This window comes from Sinocyclocheilus grahami, unplaced genomic scaffold, assembly GCF_001515645.1.
Source record: "Sinocyclocheilus grahami isolate Dianchi unplaced genomic scaffold, SAMN03320097.WGS_v1.1 scaffold641.1, whole genome shotgun sequence".
Classification (NCBI taxonomy): Eukaryota; Metazoa; Chordata; class Actinopteri; order Cypriniformes; family Cyprinidae; genus Sinocyclocheilus; species Sinocyclocheilus grahami.
The window spans coordinates 909130-925595 of NW_015505820.1; the positions used below are offsets into that span (position 1 = coordinate 909130).

The following is a 16466-nucleotide window of genomic DNA, read 5'->3' on the forward strand; positions in this document are numbered from 1 at the left end:
GTTAGGATATTAGTACACAATAAATATCGCACACTCCTCGCTCATTTACTTTCTCCATGTGAAGCTGTCCAGTGCGTCACAGTGTCGTTTAATATTGCACACATTTACCACAACCACGAGTTGTGATTAAACATACCTGTCGGCGTTGAGATTAGGGGAGATCGGGGCACAAAGTAACACTTTTTGACTTTCTCAGTTTGTGTAAATCCACATGGGATTCAGAATATAATTTTTTTATCTACAGTAATTTCACACTTGTCTAGCACAAATATGTCGCTTTGTTTCATACTAACAGTGTTTATATTTTTCTTTATTTACTCTCAAAAATTGGAAGTGAAATGTGACAACATGCCCCGTAGGTGGAACACACTGTATAACATCTGAGGGGCACGTTGTAACATGACCATATAACAGCTTAAAATGTTATCTGATCGAATGAAAAAAATATACAAGACAAACTAAAATATTTTGTCAATAAAATAAAATAATAATTTATTTCAAATAAAATAATGGCGTTTTTTAAGAATGAAAAATAATCTGATTTTGGAGTTTGACAATGAACACATTGCAACCATGCTTGGGACGGCCCACATAAATGAGCCAAAATGCTTTACATGTCTTTTCTAAACATTAAACATTGACTGTCAGTCTTTATTCACCTGTTTCTCATCGTTTATCGTTAAAATGTATTAAAGTAAATAGTGTGAATTACATCGCTAATGTCATAGAATAGCACAGCAGGGCACATTGTAACACAGTGTTACAACATACCCCATCTGCACAACTGGAATTTAAAACTGGTTACTGTCTTCTGATAGTTAGCGAAGCATTAAAAAAATTATTTAAACTGATAAATATCAGACTGGAGATTAAAATAATAGCAGCTTTGTCTAATTTTAAATGAGTAATAAAAACTGAGATAAAAAATTGACTTAAGCCAGAAATATAATTTTACTATGGTAAAATAAATGTTCAGCGATATCTTCAAAAGACTTTTGAATTTTGGTGCACTTTTTTTCTCTATGTAATGTTGATATAGTAACTAGTAAATGCTGTAAATTTGGTTATGCTAGCATGTGAGGAAATATTTAAACCACGTGTTACAATTTACCCTGCGTTACTTTGTGCCCCGCGCTCCCCTACTTTCTTTCCATTTCTCCTTAAATAGCCTGTCCGCCCTTCCAGGTCAAATTTCTTCTTTTGGACACGTTTAAGATTACCAGAAAATTGCCACACAAGCATCAGTTACAATGCATCTATCATCATATTATCCTCGTGCTGCTCGAAATTTTGGCGCCATTTTAAAATGCGCATGTTAGGTGTCCCGAATCCCGAGGCGTAATATCAACGTAAATAAATTAGCCATTTGTTCCGCTTTAAATTCAAAGTAAAATATTGTAGCAAATACACTTTATTTAATTTTCAAAATTATGTTTTATTTGTTATTTTATAATATTGTTTAAATCATCCTGCGGGCCGGATTGGACACCTCTGTGGGCCGTGTTCGGCCCGAGGGCCGTATGTTTGACACCCCTGCTCTAGAGTCACAGCTGGGAGCTAAAGACTGAATTCCCATCCAGGAATAGTCACAATGGAAGGAAGGAACAATTTTAGTCTATTCCTGCTACTGCAGATCCAGTGAAAACAAAGATAAAATAACTTCTTATTAGGAGTCAAGAAAACTGACAAGATGGTCCAGTCCTTCTCTAGCATGGTCTGAAAATCTTTTTCATTCTGCATAGTACAATTGTTCTCAATCTCTTAGAAATGCTGCCACTAACCGAAATAAACTAATTTACATTGAAAAACTCAAATTAAACTGAAAAATAAAAACCTAAAATTAAAAAACTTAAAAAAAATTACAAAAGCGCATAACAAATAAATACATTAAAATGAAAAATAAAATAAAAATAAAAGTTCAAAATATTAATATATTATATATAATAATAGTATATATATATATATATAATACTGTAAAATAACACTGTGAATTTTAGTATTTGTAACAATTAGCCTCCATTTAAAACAGAGAAACACATGATAGTGATAGGGAGTGAATATGTGTGTCTGGGCTGAATAGAGGTTAAACCACGGAATAGGTTTGTCCAAACTAATTATTTTTGAAGAAACAGGGAACATGGATAGAGAGGCAACAGGTTATTAAAGTAGCAGTTCATCCAAAATGTAACATTTTGTCATCATTGTCATAATTTTTTTGAAAGAATGTCCTGTACTTTTTCCTGCAATGACAGTGGATGGTCCGAAAAGTACAAAAAAAGCACCATAAAAAATAATACATGAGAAACAGATTGAATTTTTGGTTATTCTTAGCTCCACATAAGAAAGAACGACATGAGGGTGAATATATATATATATATATATATATATATATATATATATAAAAAATTTTTTTTTTTGGGATCAACTACCCCTTCAACACTGTTTTCTTTCTTCTACAGAGTGCAGTCATGAGCATTTTCCCCCTGCTGGGATCAGCATCTTCAAAAGCTTTATCAACCATTCAGACAAACTCCCAGAGGTCTCTATCTAATAAATGAGAATTTAAAGGGGTCATATGATGCTTTTTTAAAGATCATTATTTGGTGTATTTGGTGTAACAGAATATGTTGACATGCTTTAATGTTCAAAAAACACATTCTTTTCAAATACTGTACATTATTGTAGGTCCTCTATGCCCTGCCTCTCTCAAACGCTTTGTTTTCTACAAAGTCCCTCCTTCCGACAAGCGCAGTCTGCTCTGATTGGCCAGCTCACCCAGTGCATTGTGATTGGCCAAACACCGCAAGCACTCGTCGGAACTGTAACGCCCCTTACCATAATCGCGAGCTTCATCTTTCAAAATAAATGTAAAGACAGAGCCCGAAAGGGGAACAGTTGCTTTCGCCTAGAAACACACAGCGTCTCTCTGACATGTCTGCATCAACAGGACTGTTGTTCCTGAAAGCACGCCTTCTTTCTTTGAGTGCACATTTGGGCCACATTATGCAAATATTTCCACGTAGTGAGGTAGATATGTGGGGGCGTGTTAGAACGAGCCGTTTTAGGGGGGCGTGGCAGAGTCTTAACTTTGATAAAGACTATCTCTTTGGTTTTGAGACTTCAGTCTTTGCAACTTCAGGGATCTTATCTATGCACAATCAGCTTGTAACACTCCAAAGAGAAAGGAAAACTTGAAATCGCATCATATGACCCCTTTAAACACAGTTGCCCACGTTTTTTTTATCGATTTCGGCTTAGGAGAGTTTTATCTGATAGATGCCTAAGGGACACTTGGACATACTCATGAAGAGGCACTTAACAGAATCTGTGTCCAACTATCTGTTATATGTCAACCACGAAGTGCAAAGTTCTGCAGCAACAACAACCCTCAGTGCATAATGTCTGAAGTCTGCCAGCCTTGGGGCATGAATTCAGCTCAGAGGGAGAAAAACAGTAACAACAACAAAACCAGGTGTGTTAAATGGAGGTTTTCTTTTTCTGACTCATATCACCCAAGACACTTTGTGACATCTAAACCGTGTAGAGCTACACCAAGAATCAACACAAACTAACTCAAATGTCAATATACTTGTGCAAACACACTCAACTTGTTGGTTCTTGCCTAGTTGGTTACCTAATTCAAAGTTTGTCAAAGGTGGGAATTGTTGAAAGGGTCTCTCCCTCTTTTTTCTCAAGATTGTATTGCTCCCAGGTTCTGAGATCAAAGCAACATGTCATAATTCTAATTTTTAGAATACAAGTTTGCTCGGTTGCTTGACAATTTGGTGCCAGATAACTGAAAAATTACAATGTTTACAATGTCTTAGGGTTCCAAACTTTTTTTCTTCTGTGGAACACAAAACAACATGCTTTGAAGAATGTTCATGCTGTTCTTTTCCATGCAAGGAAAGCATAAGGAGACATTCTGCCAAACATCTCCTTTGATGTTCCACAGAATAAAGAAAGTTATGCAGTAGTAATCTAATTCAACGTTTGTCTAAGGAGGGCATTGTTGAAAGGGTCTCTCTTCCTTTTTCTTCCAGATTTCTAAGATCTCAGGTTTTGGTTACTGGTGACTGTGTCCTGTAAGCCATTTTTCGCAGCCGCAATGGTAATTAAGCAGCCTATGAGCTCAGCGGAAAGGATTCTGGAAAATTCCTGAAGTAAGGAAAAGTGTCTAAGTGCTACTCCCTCTCCCTGAATGCTTTAGGAGACTAGAATATCTCACAATGCAGAATGATAAACCTTTCCTTTCATTCTCTCCCTCCCCTTTTCGATCCTTCCTGCCAAACGGTGAACAATTACCAGATTCCATTTGCCATTAAGTTAAAGCACTCAGGCACTTTTCATTAGCTGAGCTGGTCGGTGACCTGTGGATCAACTTCTGCCCACATGAATTCAGTTTTTCTCAAAAAGAGTACTCCATCTGTCTGAAGGAATAATAGTCTGCCGGTCCAAGATTAATGGAGTGGCTTCCAAGCACAAAAATACCTAATTTAAGAGAGTAATTTGGTTAATAAATCTGGGACAATCAAATAGTGTCCATGTCCCTCCATGTCTGCTTTCAAAAAAATAAATGAATAATAATAATAATAATAAATAATTCTAAACTTTTAAATATAAGCCATTTGCTTTGTTGCCTGACAGTTTAGGGCCAGTTCATCCCAAAAGGAAAATATTTTATAAAATATTCACCCTCATGTGGTTCCAAACCTGTATGATATTGTTTCTTCTGTGGAGCACAAAGCAAGATGTTTTAAAGAACGTTCAAGCTGCTTTTTTCCATGCAAAGAAAGCATAAGCATACATTTTTCTAAACATCTCCTTTCATGTTCCACAGAATAAAGAAAATCATACATGCAGTTTGAAAAGGATATCATCAAATCGAAGGAGGAATTGGATGGATCTCTTGTCAAACTGGATTATGTCGAAAATCAGACAAGGACGACAAATATTATTGTGGATGGGATCACTGATGAAAAAGATGAAAACTGGATGAAATCGGAGGTAAAAGTTTGGGAAATTCTCTCAAGTAAATTGGGACTAGGTGACTCAAAAATGGAAATCGAACGAGCTCAGAGGATTGGACAGTATCAAAAGGGGGGCAAGCCCAGACAAATTGTTGTTAAACTTTTACATTTTAAATGTTTTCTTCTTTGAAAAGCTTGTTTATGTGGGACTTAGACATGATTATAAAACACGTCAAGTGAGTAAGGCTCAAAGTTTTTTACAAACAAATCTGATGAAAAAGACTGTGCTTTATCGAGGTTCTGTTGCTTGGAATATGGTTCCCATAAATATATGAAAGAGTAACTGTACATGTGAAGATTTGCTTATAAATATGTAGATTTATATTTTGACTGCTGCTACTTCTGAGATGTAGAGTTTTGTGATGTGATAAGTGAAATTGTATTCTTGTTCGTTTTTATTTATTTGTAAGACTGTTTGTCTTGGATTGATTTGTGGACCCCAGGAAGACTAGCAACCACTTTGTGGAAGATAATGGGGATCCAAATAAACAATAAACAATACAGGTTTGGAACAACATGAAGGTGAGAACATTAACAGAATTTTCATTATTAGGTGAATTATCCCTTTTAAAAATGCAAAACTGTCTCTGTTATTGATCTAAATGGCTCTTTAGGAACTTGCTGGCACAGTGAGTTCTGATAGATTGTCTGTTTGTTCTGGATTAAGAGTGTCTCACTTTTTAATCAGAGAGGATTTAGGGTTAATGAGCAGTGCTCATTAATCTAATCCCCCTCATGATTCTCTTCATAGTGAATCCACTGGCTTTAGTCTTCATTGCAATGAATTAGATCCTGCTGTTGATTACAAGAACTCATCCCTGTCTGACACTTTTACCAAAAATCATAGGATTATTCTGTTTTAATCATGAAAGGAAGTTCATCCCAAAATCTAAATTCTGTCATTATTTATTCACTCTCATTTCTTTTCAAAGCTCCATGACTTTCTTTCTTCCATAGAGCACAGAATATGTTATATACAATGAAAACATATACTAAAGTTCAAAAGTTTGGAGTCAGTAAGATTTTCAATGTTTTTGAAAAAAGTCTCCTCACCAAGGTTGCATTTTTTTGATAAAAAATACAGTAATATTGTGAAATATTACTACAATTTAAAGTTACTGTTTTCGATTTTATTATATTTTTTTAAAAGTAATTTATTCCATATGGCAAAGCTTAATTTACAGCAGCCACTAGTCCAGTTGTGATTTTAATATCCATGTTGATAATTAAAAAGATGCATTGGGATCAGAATTTATAGACATTCTGAACTCCATTGAGGTTAGACAACATGTGTCAGGGACTACTCATTGTCGTAATCATACTTCAGATTTAATTCTGTCACATGGAATTTTATATTAATGGCGTTGAAATTCTGCAGCAGAGTGATGATGTCTCGGATCATTATCAACTCTTGTGTATACTCCATCTAGCTAAAGCTGCAAATTCAACTCCTTTTTACAAATAAGGTAGAACCATCACTTCTATCACAAAAGACTGCTTTATAAATAATCTTCTTGACTTTTCTCAATTCCTCCGTAAATCCAATAGCACAGAAAAACTTGATATTGTAACAGAAACTATGGACTCTCTCTTTTCTAACACTTTAGATACGATTGCTCCTTTATGCTTAAAGGAGATTAAGGAAAACAGTTCGACACTGTGGTATAATGAGCACACTCGCGCCTTAAAGAGAGCAGCCCAGAAAATGTAAAAAGACAAAACTAGAGGTATTACGTATTGCATGGAGAGAAAGTACTTCTACTTATAGAAAAGCTCTAAAAACTGCTTCATCTGCTTAGTTTTCGTCTCTTTTAGAAGAAAACAAACACAACCCCAGGCATTTTTTCAATACAGTGGCTAAATTACCAAAAAATAAAGCAACAACAGACGCAGACATTTCCTAACATGAAATGTAATGACTTTATGAACCTACTTCCAAGATCGATACTAGAGATAAAATTCTGACAATGCAGCCATCAGCTACAGTATTGCATCTGATAGTCCACTATAGATCCCCTGAGGAACAATTCTATTCATTCTCTGCTATAGGAGAGGAAGATTTGAATAAAGTTGTCAAATCATCAAAACCTACAACATGCATGTTAGACCCTATTCCATCTAAGCTACTGAAATAAGTGTTTCCAGAAGTCATGTAAATCATCAATGCCAATAGGATATTTCCCCCAAACTTTCAAACTGGCTGTTATTAAGCCTCTCATTAAAAAAACACAACTTGATCCTAGAAAATTAGTTAATTACAGACCGATGCCAAATCTCTCTTTTCTGTCAAAAATACTAGAAAAGGCAATATCCTCTCAGCTATGTTCCTTCTTAGAGAGAAATGGTATCTGAGAGGAAATCACGTCAGGATTTACAAATGAGTTACAAATGACCTGCTCTTATCATCCAATCATGGTTGCTTTTCTCTATTAGTGCCACTGGATCTTAGCGCTGTGTTTGGCACTATCGACCACAACATTCTTTTGAGTAGACTACAAAATTATGTTGGCATTATTGGAATTGCATTGGTATGGTTCAAATCTTACTTATCTGACTGTCATCAATTTGTAGCAGTGAATGAAGAGGAATCATATCAATCACAAGTACAGAATGGAGTACCACAAGGCTCAGTACTAGGACCACTGCTTTTCATGCTTTACATGCTACCCTTGGGAGATATCATCAGGAAAGATGGTGTTGGCTTTCACTGTTATGCTGATGATACTCAGCTCTATATTTCATTGTGTCCTGACAAAACATACCAATTCGCAAAACTAATGGAATGCATAGTTGATATAAAAAGCTGGATGACTAGTAATTTCCTACTGCTACTGTAAATTCTGAAAAACTGAGGTTTTAATTATTGGACCAAAAACCTCTGCATGTAATAATCTTAAACACTGTCTAACACGTCATGGCTGCTCTGTCAATTCTTCATCATCAGTAAGGAATCTAGGTGTGCTAGTTGATAGCAATCTTGCCTTTGAAAACAATGTTTCTAGCTTTTGCTAAACCACATTTTTCCATCTTAAAAATATATCTAAATTACTATCTAAGCTCTCGATGTCGAATGCAGAAATGTTAATTAATGCTTTCATGACCTCAAGTTTAGATTATTGTAATGATTTATTGGGTGGTTTCTCTGTGTGCTTAATAAGCACACTCCAGCTATTCCAAAATGCAGCAGCTAGAGTTCTTACTAGAACCATATTAGCCCGGTTCTGTCAACTCTGCACTGGCTCCCTGTTGAACATTGTATACATTTTAAAATCTTGCTAATTACTTATAAAGCCCTGAATGGTTTAGCTCCTCAATACTTGAGTGAGCTCATATCGCATTACAGTCCTTCATGTCCGCTGCAATCTCAAATCTCTGGCCGTTTGATAATACCTAGAATATCAAAATCAACTGCAGGCGGCAGATCCTTTTCCTATTTAGTGCCCAAACTCTGGAACAATCTACTTAGTGTTGTTCGGGAGACAGATACACTCTGTCAGTTTAAATCTAGGTCACCGTAGCCAAACGGATCCAGTCCACATCCAGACCAGATGTTGGACCAGCACCTAGTGACAACCTCTACAGCCCTGAATGTCAGCGGAGACCATGTCAACTAGATGAGCCCTAGAGACAGATCCCCTGCAAAGGCCGCGTCAACAACACAGCCATCGGCACAAGACCACGGGAACCAGACAAGTCCTCGGCACAATCTGACCTGTGTTGCAGCCTAGAATTAAACCGCGCAATGCTGGTTTCGTCTGGCCAGAGGAGAATTGGCCCCCCGGCTGAGCCTGGTTTCTTCCAAGGTTTTTTCTCCATTTCTGTCACCGATGGAGTTTTGGTTCCTTGCCACTGTCGCCTTTGGCTTGCTTAGTTGGGGACGCTTGACTGATTGCACAGAAACTATAGGAAAAGAGCTGAACTGGTTGATGACATCACTGAATCATCAATGAACTGACTTTAACTTAAAAAATGAATTTCGTTATTATTGTCTTGCATTATTGACAAACTATTTTCCTGTTTGCCACTATAAGGCTACTTTGACACAATATGTATTGTATAAAGCCCTATACAATTAAAGCTGACTTGACTTGACAGTCTTCAGTGTCACATGATCCTTCAGAAATCACTTCAGTATGCTGATTTGCTGCTGAAATATTTCTTATTGTCAACAATGTTGAAGACAGTTGTGCTGCTTAATATTTTTGTGGAAACTGTAATCCATTTATTTTTTTAGAACATTACAAGTAATACCTTCTATGAAGTCTTTAGGAATCATAAGACAGCTTTGTGTGAGGAGCAGACTGCAAGTTAAATTAGTTGGAATTATCATACTATGTTTGTATGAAAATAAACAGAGCATTCTTCAACATGTCTCATTTTGTGTTCCACAGAATAATGTCATGATGTTTCGAAACAACTTGAACCACAAAATGACAGCATTCATCTCTTTAAATGAATGAGAAAATGACTAAACATGACTAATGAACAGTTTCACTTTCTCTTGATTTGAGTCCTGCAATGTAAAAAATCCAAATCAAATGTTAATATGCGTTATTTTGGAGGACTACACTGGCTATCCCATAAACCCCCAGTGAAATGTTATGCTTCTCATATCAGCAGATCTCAGACTGATATGTTAAACACATCAATCTGGGTGACCACTCATAGTCTAAGCACGGAAAATCTAAACAGCAGAAGCCTGAGTACAGATCCAACCAGCTTAAAATAAACGTAGTTATGGAGGGGACGGTGTCTCCCTCCCTCTCTGCCCTCTTTTTTCCCATAACCTCTGTCTGGCTGAACCATGAGTAAGCAAGACCACCCAGCCATGAAATTTACTGACTGTGATACAGTTCTTTGTCCTGCTACACTTGCTTGTGATAAACTTTCAAAGAGTGCTAATAGTAGATTAAACAAAAGACTGAACCATTTTACCTGCAGATAAACAGAAAACCCCTTTAAGAAAGCCGACTGCTGATAAACAAAACTCTCCTTTATCAGTCTATCTGCCAGACATAAAATGGACAACGAAAAAAGAGAATGTATTTGTTTTCCTTCCAGATGCTTCTTTGAGGGCACATTTAGGTAGAAAACATTAGTATCAGATCGCAGGTGATTATATTAGACTCTTGCTCTTTGATCTGTGCAGTTCTTCAAAGCACAATGGAAAGGTATACAATGTTGTATTTATGTTACAGTATAACTTACATATAGTGTCATTATAAACATGTGGGTTTACGTCTGCCCTTTAGGACACTCTTCATTGACAGCCAGATTTCTAAGTTTAAATACTAACATATGCTTAACATTTATTTAGAAAATGAAAAATTAATTAGTAGAATAAAATATGCACACTCATCATCTCTCCAGTTGGCAAATGTCATCTATCAGTTATTCATTCATTTTTCGAGGGCCATTTATCCAACATGTTATGAACTGTGCTTGGACTCAGTCTAGAAAACATTAACTCTTAAATGGTCCATTTAAAGTAACAATTTAAAGAAAAAAGACCTTTTAAAGAGCTCATTGGTGTAAACATTGTAAATGTTTACAGTTGGGCAGAACTGAGAGACGGTTTGCTCCAAAAATATATTTCTTATATTTATTATCAACTTTCCCTCATTCACTGTAAACTAGAATAGCTACTAGAGTAATGTCCAAGTTACTCTTTTTAAAAAAAGTAATTGGTTATATGGCTGTCATGCTTCAACAAAAGAAAATAATAAACAAGCAAAAAAACTATTGGACTAGTACTAAAGGAAAAAATATTGCATTTATGCGTCTATTGGTGGCCTTATACTTATAGAGCCTTTATTTCCAATTATATTTCAGCAACCAAATGTCATAAAAACAATTGTTTTATACATTTTATATTAGCATTGATATTACCTGTACAAGGTTTGGCCATAATCATCAAAATATGTTTAACTCCGTGTTAGAAATGTTGCCTTGGCACCTAACTGAAATAACTGAATAACTGAAATAAAAGTTTAAATTGAAGTAGTAAAATAAAAAAACTGCTAAAACTGAAGCTGAAATTTTAAAAGAAATAAAGCTAAATAAAAATTACAAAAGCATAAAACTAAATTACTAGAACTAAAATTAAAACTATAAATTAAATATAATACAAACTATCAATTAAACAAAAAATTAAACCTAATTCAAAATATTAACAAACACTATAATACTATATAAATAACACTAAAATAACACTGGTTCAACTTTGAATGCAGCATTGTATTAATTGTATGAATCGTATGGAAAATGAACCCAAACAATATTTAACAATTTAAATGTCTACTCTTTTCACAAACTATGGTTTCAGAAGACGCCATCATAGAGCATTAATCATATAGACTATAGAGAAAATGCACTACTCAAAAATGACAGAAACCAGGTTTTACTGAGGTTAATCATACATTACTGAACAAGTGAATGACAAAAAAGAATGACACACTCATTTCTGTGTGTGCATGTGTGTGCTCGTCAGAATGGATAACTAAAGGAGGAATGTTAACCTCAAGAACTTCCTGTCCTTAATATCATCACAGTCTAAATCCCCACCTAGGGGTGTCCCGTTCCTGCAATTTCCCTGAGTGGACATGACATGTGTGTTAATCACTAAACATTGAGGGATGTGACTGACAGGCATCAGAAGGCCACTGAGGTGACAGGATTTGGGTCTTATATCACCACTTTAGAGCAACTTTGAGTCGACACGGAGCTCTTCAACCACAACCAGGATTAAAACCCACCGGAGCGGAATGTGATAAAGAGGTACCCAATCACACTCACAAACACATGCACACACACAAACTGGCATTAATCTGCACCCCGCTGAGCTGTAATGGGGAGGCAATGTGATGGTGAGCCCATGTGTGTGTTTTTTTGTGAGGAATGCAGCAAAAATCAACCTAGCTGCCGATCTAATCCCACAAAACCCATTGTGAATAAATATAAAACCTGCACCGAACACATTTAGCTTAATACCATATGCAATTCACTTACATTCAGACACTTCTAATCAAGCATGCAAATCTACTTAATACCCTAAATGCCCGTAAAAACCTTTGAAAAAACCTTTGGAAAGTTGAAGTTTCATTTTTACTCACACCCATGGATACTTCAACATCTTACACCAAATATAATAATATCTTATGCAGGTACATAATGACAAATATCAATGTGTTTACTCCACATTTGAAACTAATTATCTACCCATTATGCGTCACACTATTAAGACTATTCAACTTGAGGCTAAAATCACAAAGAGGACAAACAATGTGTCACATGTAACGTGTCACACCTTTAGAAGGTCTAAAACTTTGAGTAGGGCAGAAAATAAAATGTCTTTGGCAATATGAATAAAGGAGAGCAAATAGAGAAGATTTTTGCTTCTGAGTTTTCACAAGAGATTTCAACACAGTCTCAAACAGTGCACAAATTTACCAAGATACAAAAGTCTGCAATCAAAAGCCTGAGATTTTAGAATGAACTTCACAGATCACAATTATATATATAAGTTATTTCAAGTTCTTTGATTATCTTCTGAGCCAAAGAAAGAGCAAGTTCTCAGCAATAAAATTTTCCACCTAGAATTAGAAAACAATGACCAAAAGTGTCCAGACATCAGTGGTCAAATATGAAAAGGGCAGTTTGATGGTATCCACTTTTGATTATCGATTACTTACTGGGATGTGTGACTGCTGCGGTCCCTTTAGGTGGACTGATTTTGCTCCTTGGCTGGCTCATCTCATCCTCTTTGTTTTTTGGGATCTGCGAATGTGTTGTTCCATTGATAGGAGGCCTCTGGCCAGGTATATTGCCCTCGCTTCCCCTCCGCATCACCTTCTCCCCCATGCTGTGCATTCTGGGTCGGCTGGCAGGTGTATCCCGACGAGGTGAGGGAAGTTTGGAGCCAGGACCCGCAGAGGATGGGCGAGCAAGTCGTGAAGGTTTAGACATAGTGTCGAAATGCTGGTTAAACTCGAGAGAATCCAATCTAGTCAGTTCATTTCAGTTGTCCAATCAATTCACACTAGTATATCCAAAACTGTGTTCCACAGGTGTCCAAATACCGCCTGGATTTTCACCATACTCCACAGAGAACGATTTTCACCGTCTTGGTCTTACACTCCCTTCCTTCTCTCTCATCTCTCTTCCTTCCTGTCCTTCTGTGTCTCTACTCAACGAACGAGTCCAGACGAGTGCAGGTAGAAGAACCAGACGGCGGGAGAGACAGAGGAGGAGGAACGAGGGGGAAGGGGTTAATCACCACCTTTTCAAACGGAGCCTCCAGCTTTCCGAAGTGTATGCGTGTGCGCCTCAGGATGACTGACAGGGGGACAAACGGAGATAAGCAGCCTGTTCCCATGTATCAACGCAGTCTAGCACACATTCTCAATCTCTCTTTCATTCTGCCCTCCTAAACTCCAATCATCCTTCTCTCACTCTCCCCACCTTCTTTTGCATCTCGTCTAGATGCTCTCAGCTTAGAAAGGCAGAAAAAGTCTCAATACTTGGGAATAAAAAAGGAAAAAAATGAAAAGGGAGGAGAAAAGGTCTTCTGTTGCTGTCACAGCTGTGTATACTGATCCACATGTGACTCTCTCTTTGTCCACTGCTCTTCCAGTCTTCAATTTACCAAGCTAGAATACCATAGCTGTGGTGCGTGCTGTAGAAAATTACACACACACACACACACACGCCTGGATATTTCTGGAGAATTACAAAGCGGCAGAAAGGAAAGCTGGATTACACTAGCATAGTTAGTACTTGAGCTCTGCAGTCTGCCTGTGTGTGTTTGTGTGTGTATCAAAGTAAGGAATGCTGGAAGCTTTACTTTGGATTGAAAAGAGTTGGAAATGGAGGAAAAATCCTGTTTGCTGTCACCAAAACAAGCACAAACACACAAAGTTTGCAAAACTAAATATAAAAAAGAGAGTGACAGATTAACTTGCACTTCATTAAAAAAACATTACAGTAAAATATATAATAAGAAATTTGTTTTTATTTGTTTTATTGCCCTTTTAGCATTATTACAGCATTTATTGCCATTTCAGCATTATTTGGCATTTTGAAGACCACTGAAAAAAAAAGAATTATTTTGCTCTTACATCAAAACATCGATATTAAATAGACAAACAAATTAAAATATACACAAATACAAATATATAAATTACTAATATAATATCTCAAATTGCAAAACATAATTTAAAATTGCACATTAATTTATTTCACATAAAAATAAAATATTTTATATCATAATTTTATTTGTTTATTAAATTAAATCCTAAAACTTTTCATTATTATTTTTATGTTTTACTTGAATTTGAAGTTCCAGATTTTCCATGTATTCTTTGATGTGTTTTTATTCTTATTATTCAGTCTCATCTAATCAAATCTCACTGCATATGCTGAGCTTGGAAAAAAAAGTTTTATCATCCATTTTCTTCACGGCTCCGATTTTATAACTGTCTAACAAAATAACTATCAGAGTAGTTTTTACCCAGGGTGCTCAGAGAACATATAAATCTGATGCATCTCAGTTTATCATAAACAATAAATGTAACAATTTACTAGTAAAAAAACACACTATATATCCTGATTATGAGTCAAAAAGAGATTTTGAACAGATAACCTACTAACTGAAAAGCCTGTGCCTCTCTCCGCTGCTCCTGTGATTCCATTTCACAGAGAAGCCCAGATCAAACCATCAAGCGGTGGTATATTTACCTTTGGATTTCATACCCAGGGAGTTTGGAGGAAAAAAAGTCCCAATGGAGCAGATTTGGCTGGCTTGGCAGATTTGGCTCATATCTAGACAAGCGATTTAAATGTATAACATTTCACCACTGGATTAAACCCCCGCTGACATGGCTTCAAACCATTCGGCCACCTGGACAAACCATACATCAATCACTTTAACACGGGGAAGTGATCATAATGAAACATATCTATGTGGTGGGTGTATTAGTGGAGTGAGAACTGACCTATTTCAGAAGAGACAAACATATATGAAAAACCTTTTTTCAGAATTCATCTAATTTCTCAAAAATTTACTTTCTTTGCAGTTTTCCCAAGTATACTAAAACTATACTAGGGTATCATGGCTGACTTTTGACCTACATTTCTTCTCTACTAAAACCTAATGACCTTTGACCATGCTATACACAAAACAGATGTTGTGTATTGGCTTCTGTGTGCTCATACATATGTGTGGTTTGCACATGTGTGCCTCAGTAAGTGAGTGTGGATAAGTAATGCGTGTGTTTTGGGGTAATTTAAATGCCCTCTAATAATACGTTATATATTTGGCAGCCTCATGGCTCCACCCTGTAAGATCTCCATTCACTGATATAGCTCAATGTAAGCCATATTTAACCCTCTAAATAATATATGAGCTATGAGACTGCTGTGAGATTTTCCATTCATCTTACCCTGGTACTTTATACCTGTAAGTCTTATTCATGAAACAAGCATATATAAAATAATTTATATAATTTATTATTATTTATCACATTATATGGTTTATTTTTTATGTTAATTTATTTATTTTATTATTTATTTTGCTTAATTTTGTTAATTTGTTTAGATTTGTTTTCAAAATTTTATCAACAGTCACTGTTCTAAGTTGCATTAAAAAAATTATTAATTTTGTGTACATTATTCATTAAACAAATTTGAATCGAATGAAAGGTTTTGCATACAGTTAGGTAGTTTTGGTAGGTGGATCTAAGTACATCTAAGGAATTTCGATTCTTAGAGAGCGGTGAACCCCACCTGACTCATTCAATCCCCTTAGTTACTAAATAATCCAGAGCAAACAAAGAATGTGTATCAGGTAAAACATCTCAAGAGTTTCCCAGAAGCAAACAGATACATCATTATATCTTGAGCGTCTCATACCTGACTATCAGCAGAATGAATCATTACTGTCGCAACATGAAAAGGACTGATGTGTGTCTGTGTGTGTGTGTGTGTGTGTTTTCATGCCCCCAAGGGCCAGTTTCTTCAAACACATTGAGATTTTCATGAGCCAGAACTGATTTCTCCTTTTAGCCCTGTTGATGTAATCATAAACTGTCATGGGAGTCTCACTGTGACTTTGAAAGGGGTCGTCTGGGTCAATAGTGCATATTATTGTAACAATCATATTTTATCTCAAAAAAGTTGTATGCACATTTAAATATAATTACTGGTTTTCACTAAAACATCACTATTTCTATTGCTCATTAGTGTGCTACAAGTTGCATAACAACTACCAAGAATGTCCTAGAAATCACTTAGAGCACTTAGCAACCACCCAAAACATCCTAGCATTGTGGCAGCAACTTTTGCAAAGACAAACACTAATATTTTCTTCAGAAATGTAAAATTCTGGCTTGTACAGTAGTTTTTTGACAGGAATGCAAATGAGGCTGTGAGGGATAGAAG

The 16466-nt window shown here is 36.1% G+C and overlaps 1 protein-coding gene across 1 annotated transcript in view; it reads right to left on the minus strand.

Moving 5' to 3' along the window:
• The window catches only part of LOC107558331 (sickle tail protein homolog), a 76533-nt gene extending 63047 nt beyond the window's left edge, over positions 1 to 13486 (minus strand). The window contains exon 1 of the mRNA XM_016241983.1: positions 12722 to 13486. Within this exon, the coding sequence (XP_016097469.1) occupies positions 12722 to 12995 (274 nt within the window). The 5' untranslated portion in view covers positions 12996 to 13486. The remainder of the gene's footprint in view (positions 1 to 12721) is intronic.
• Between the last annotated feature and the right edge of the window lie 2980 nt (positions 13487 to 16466).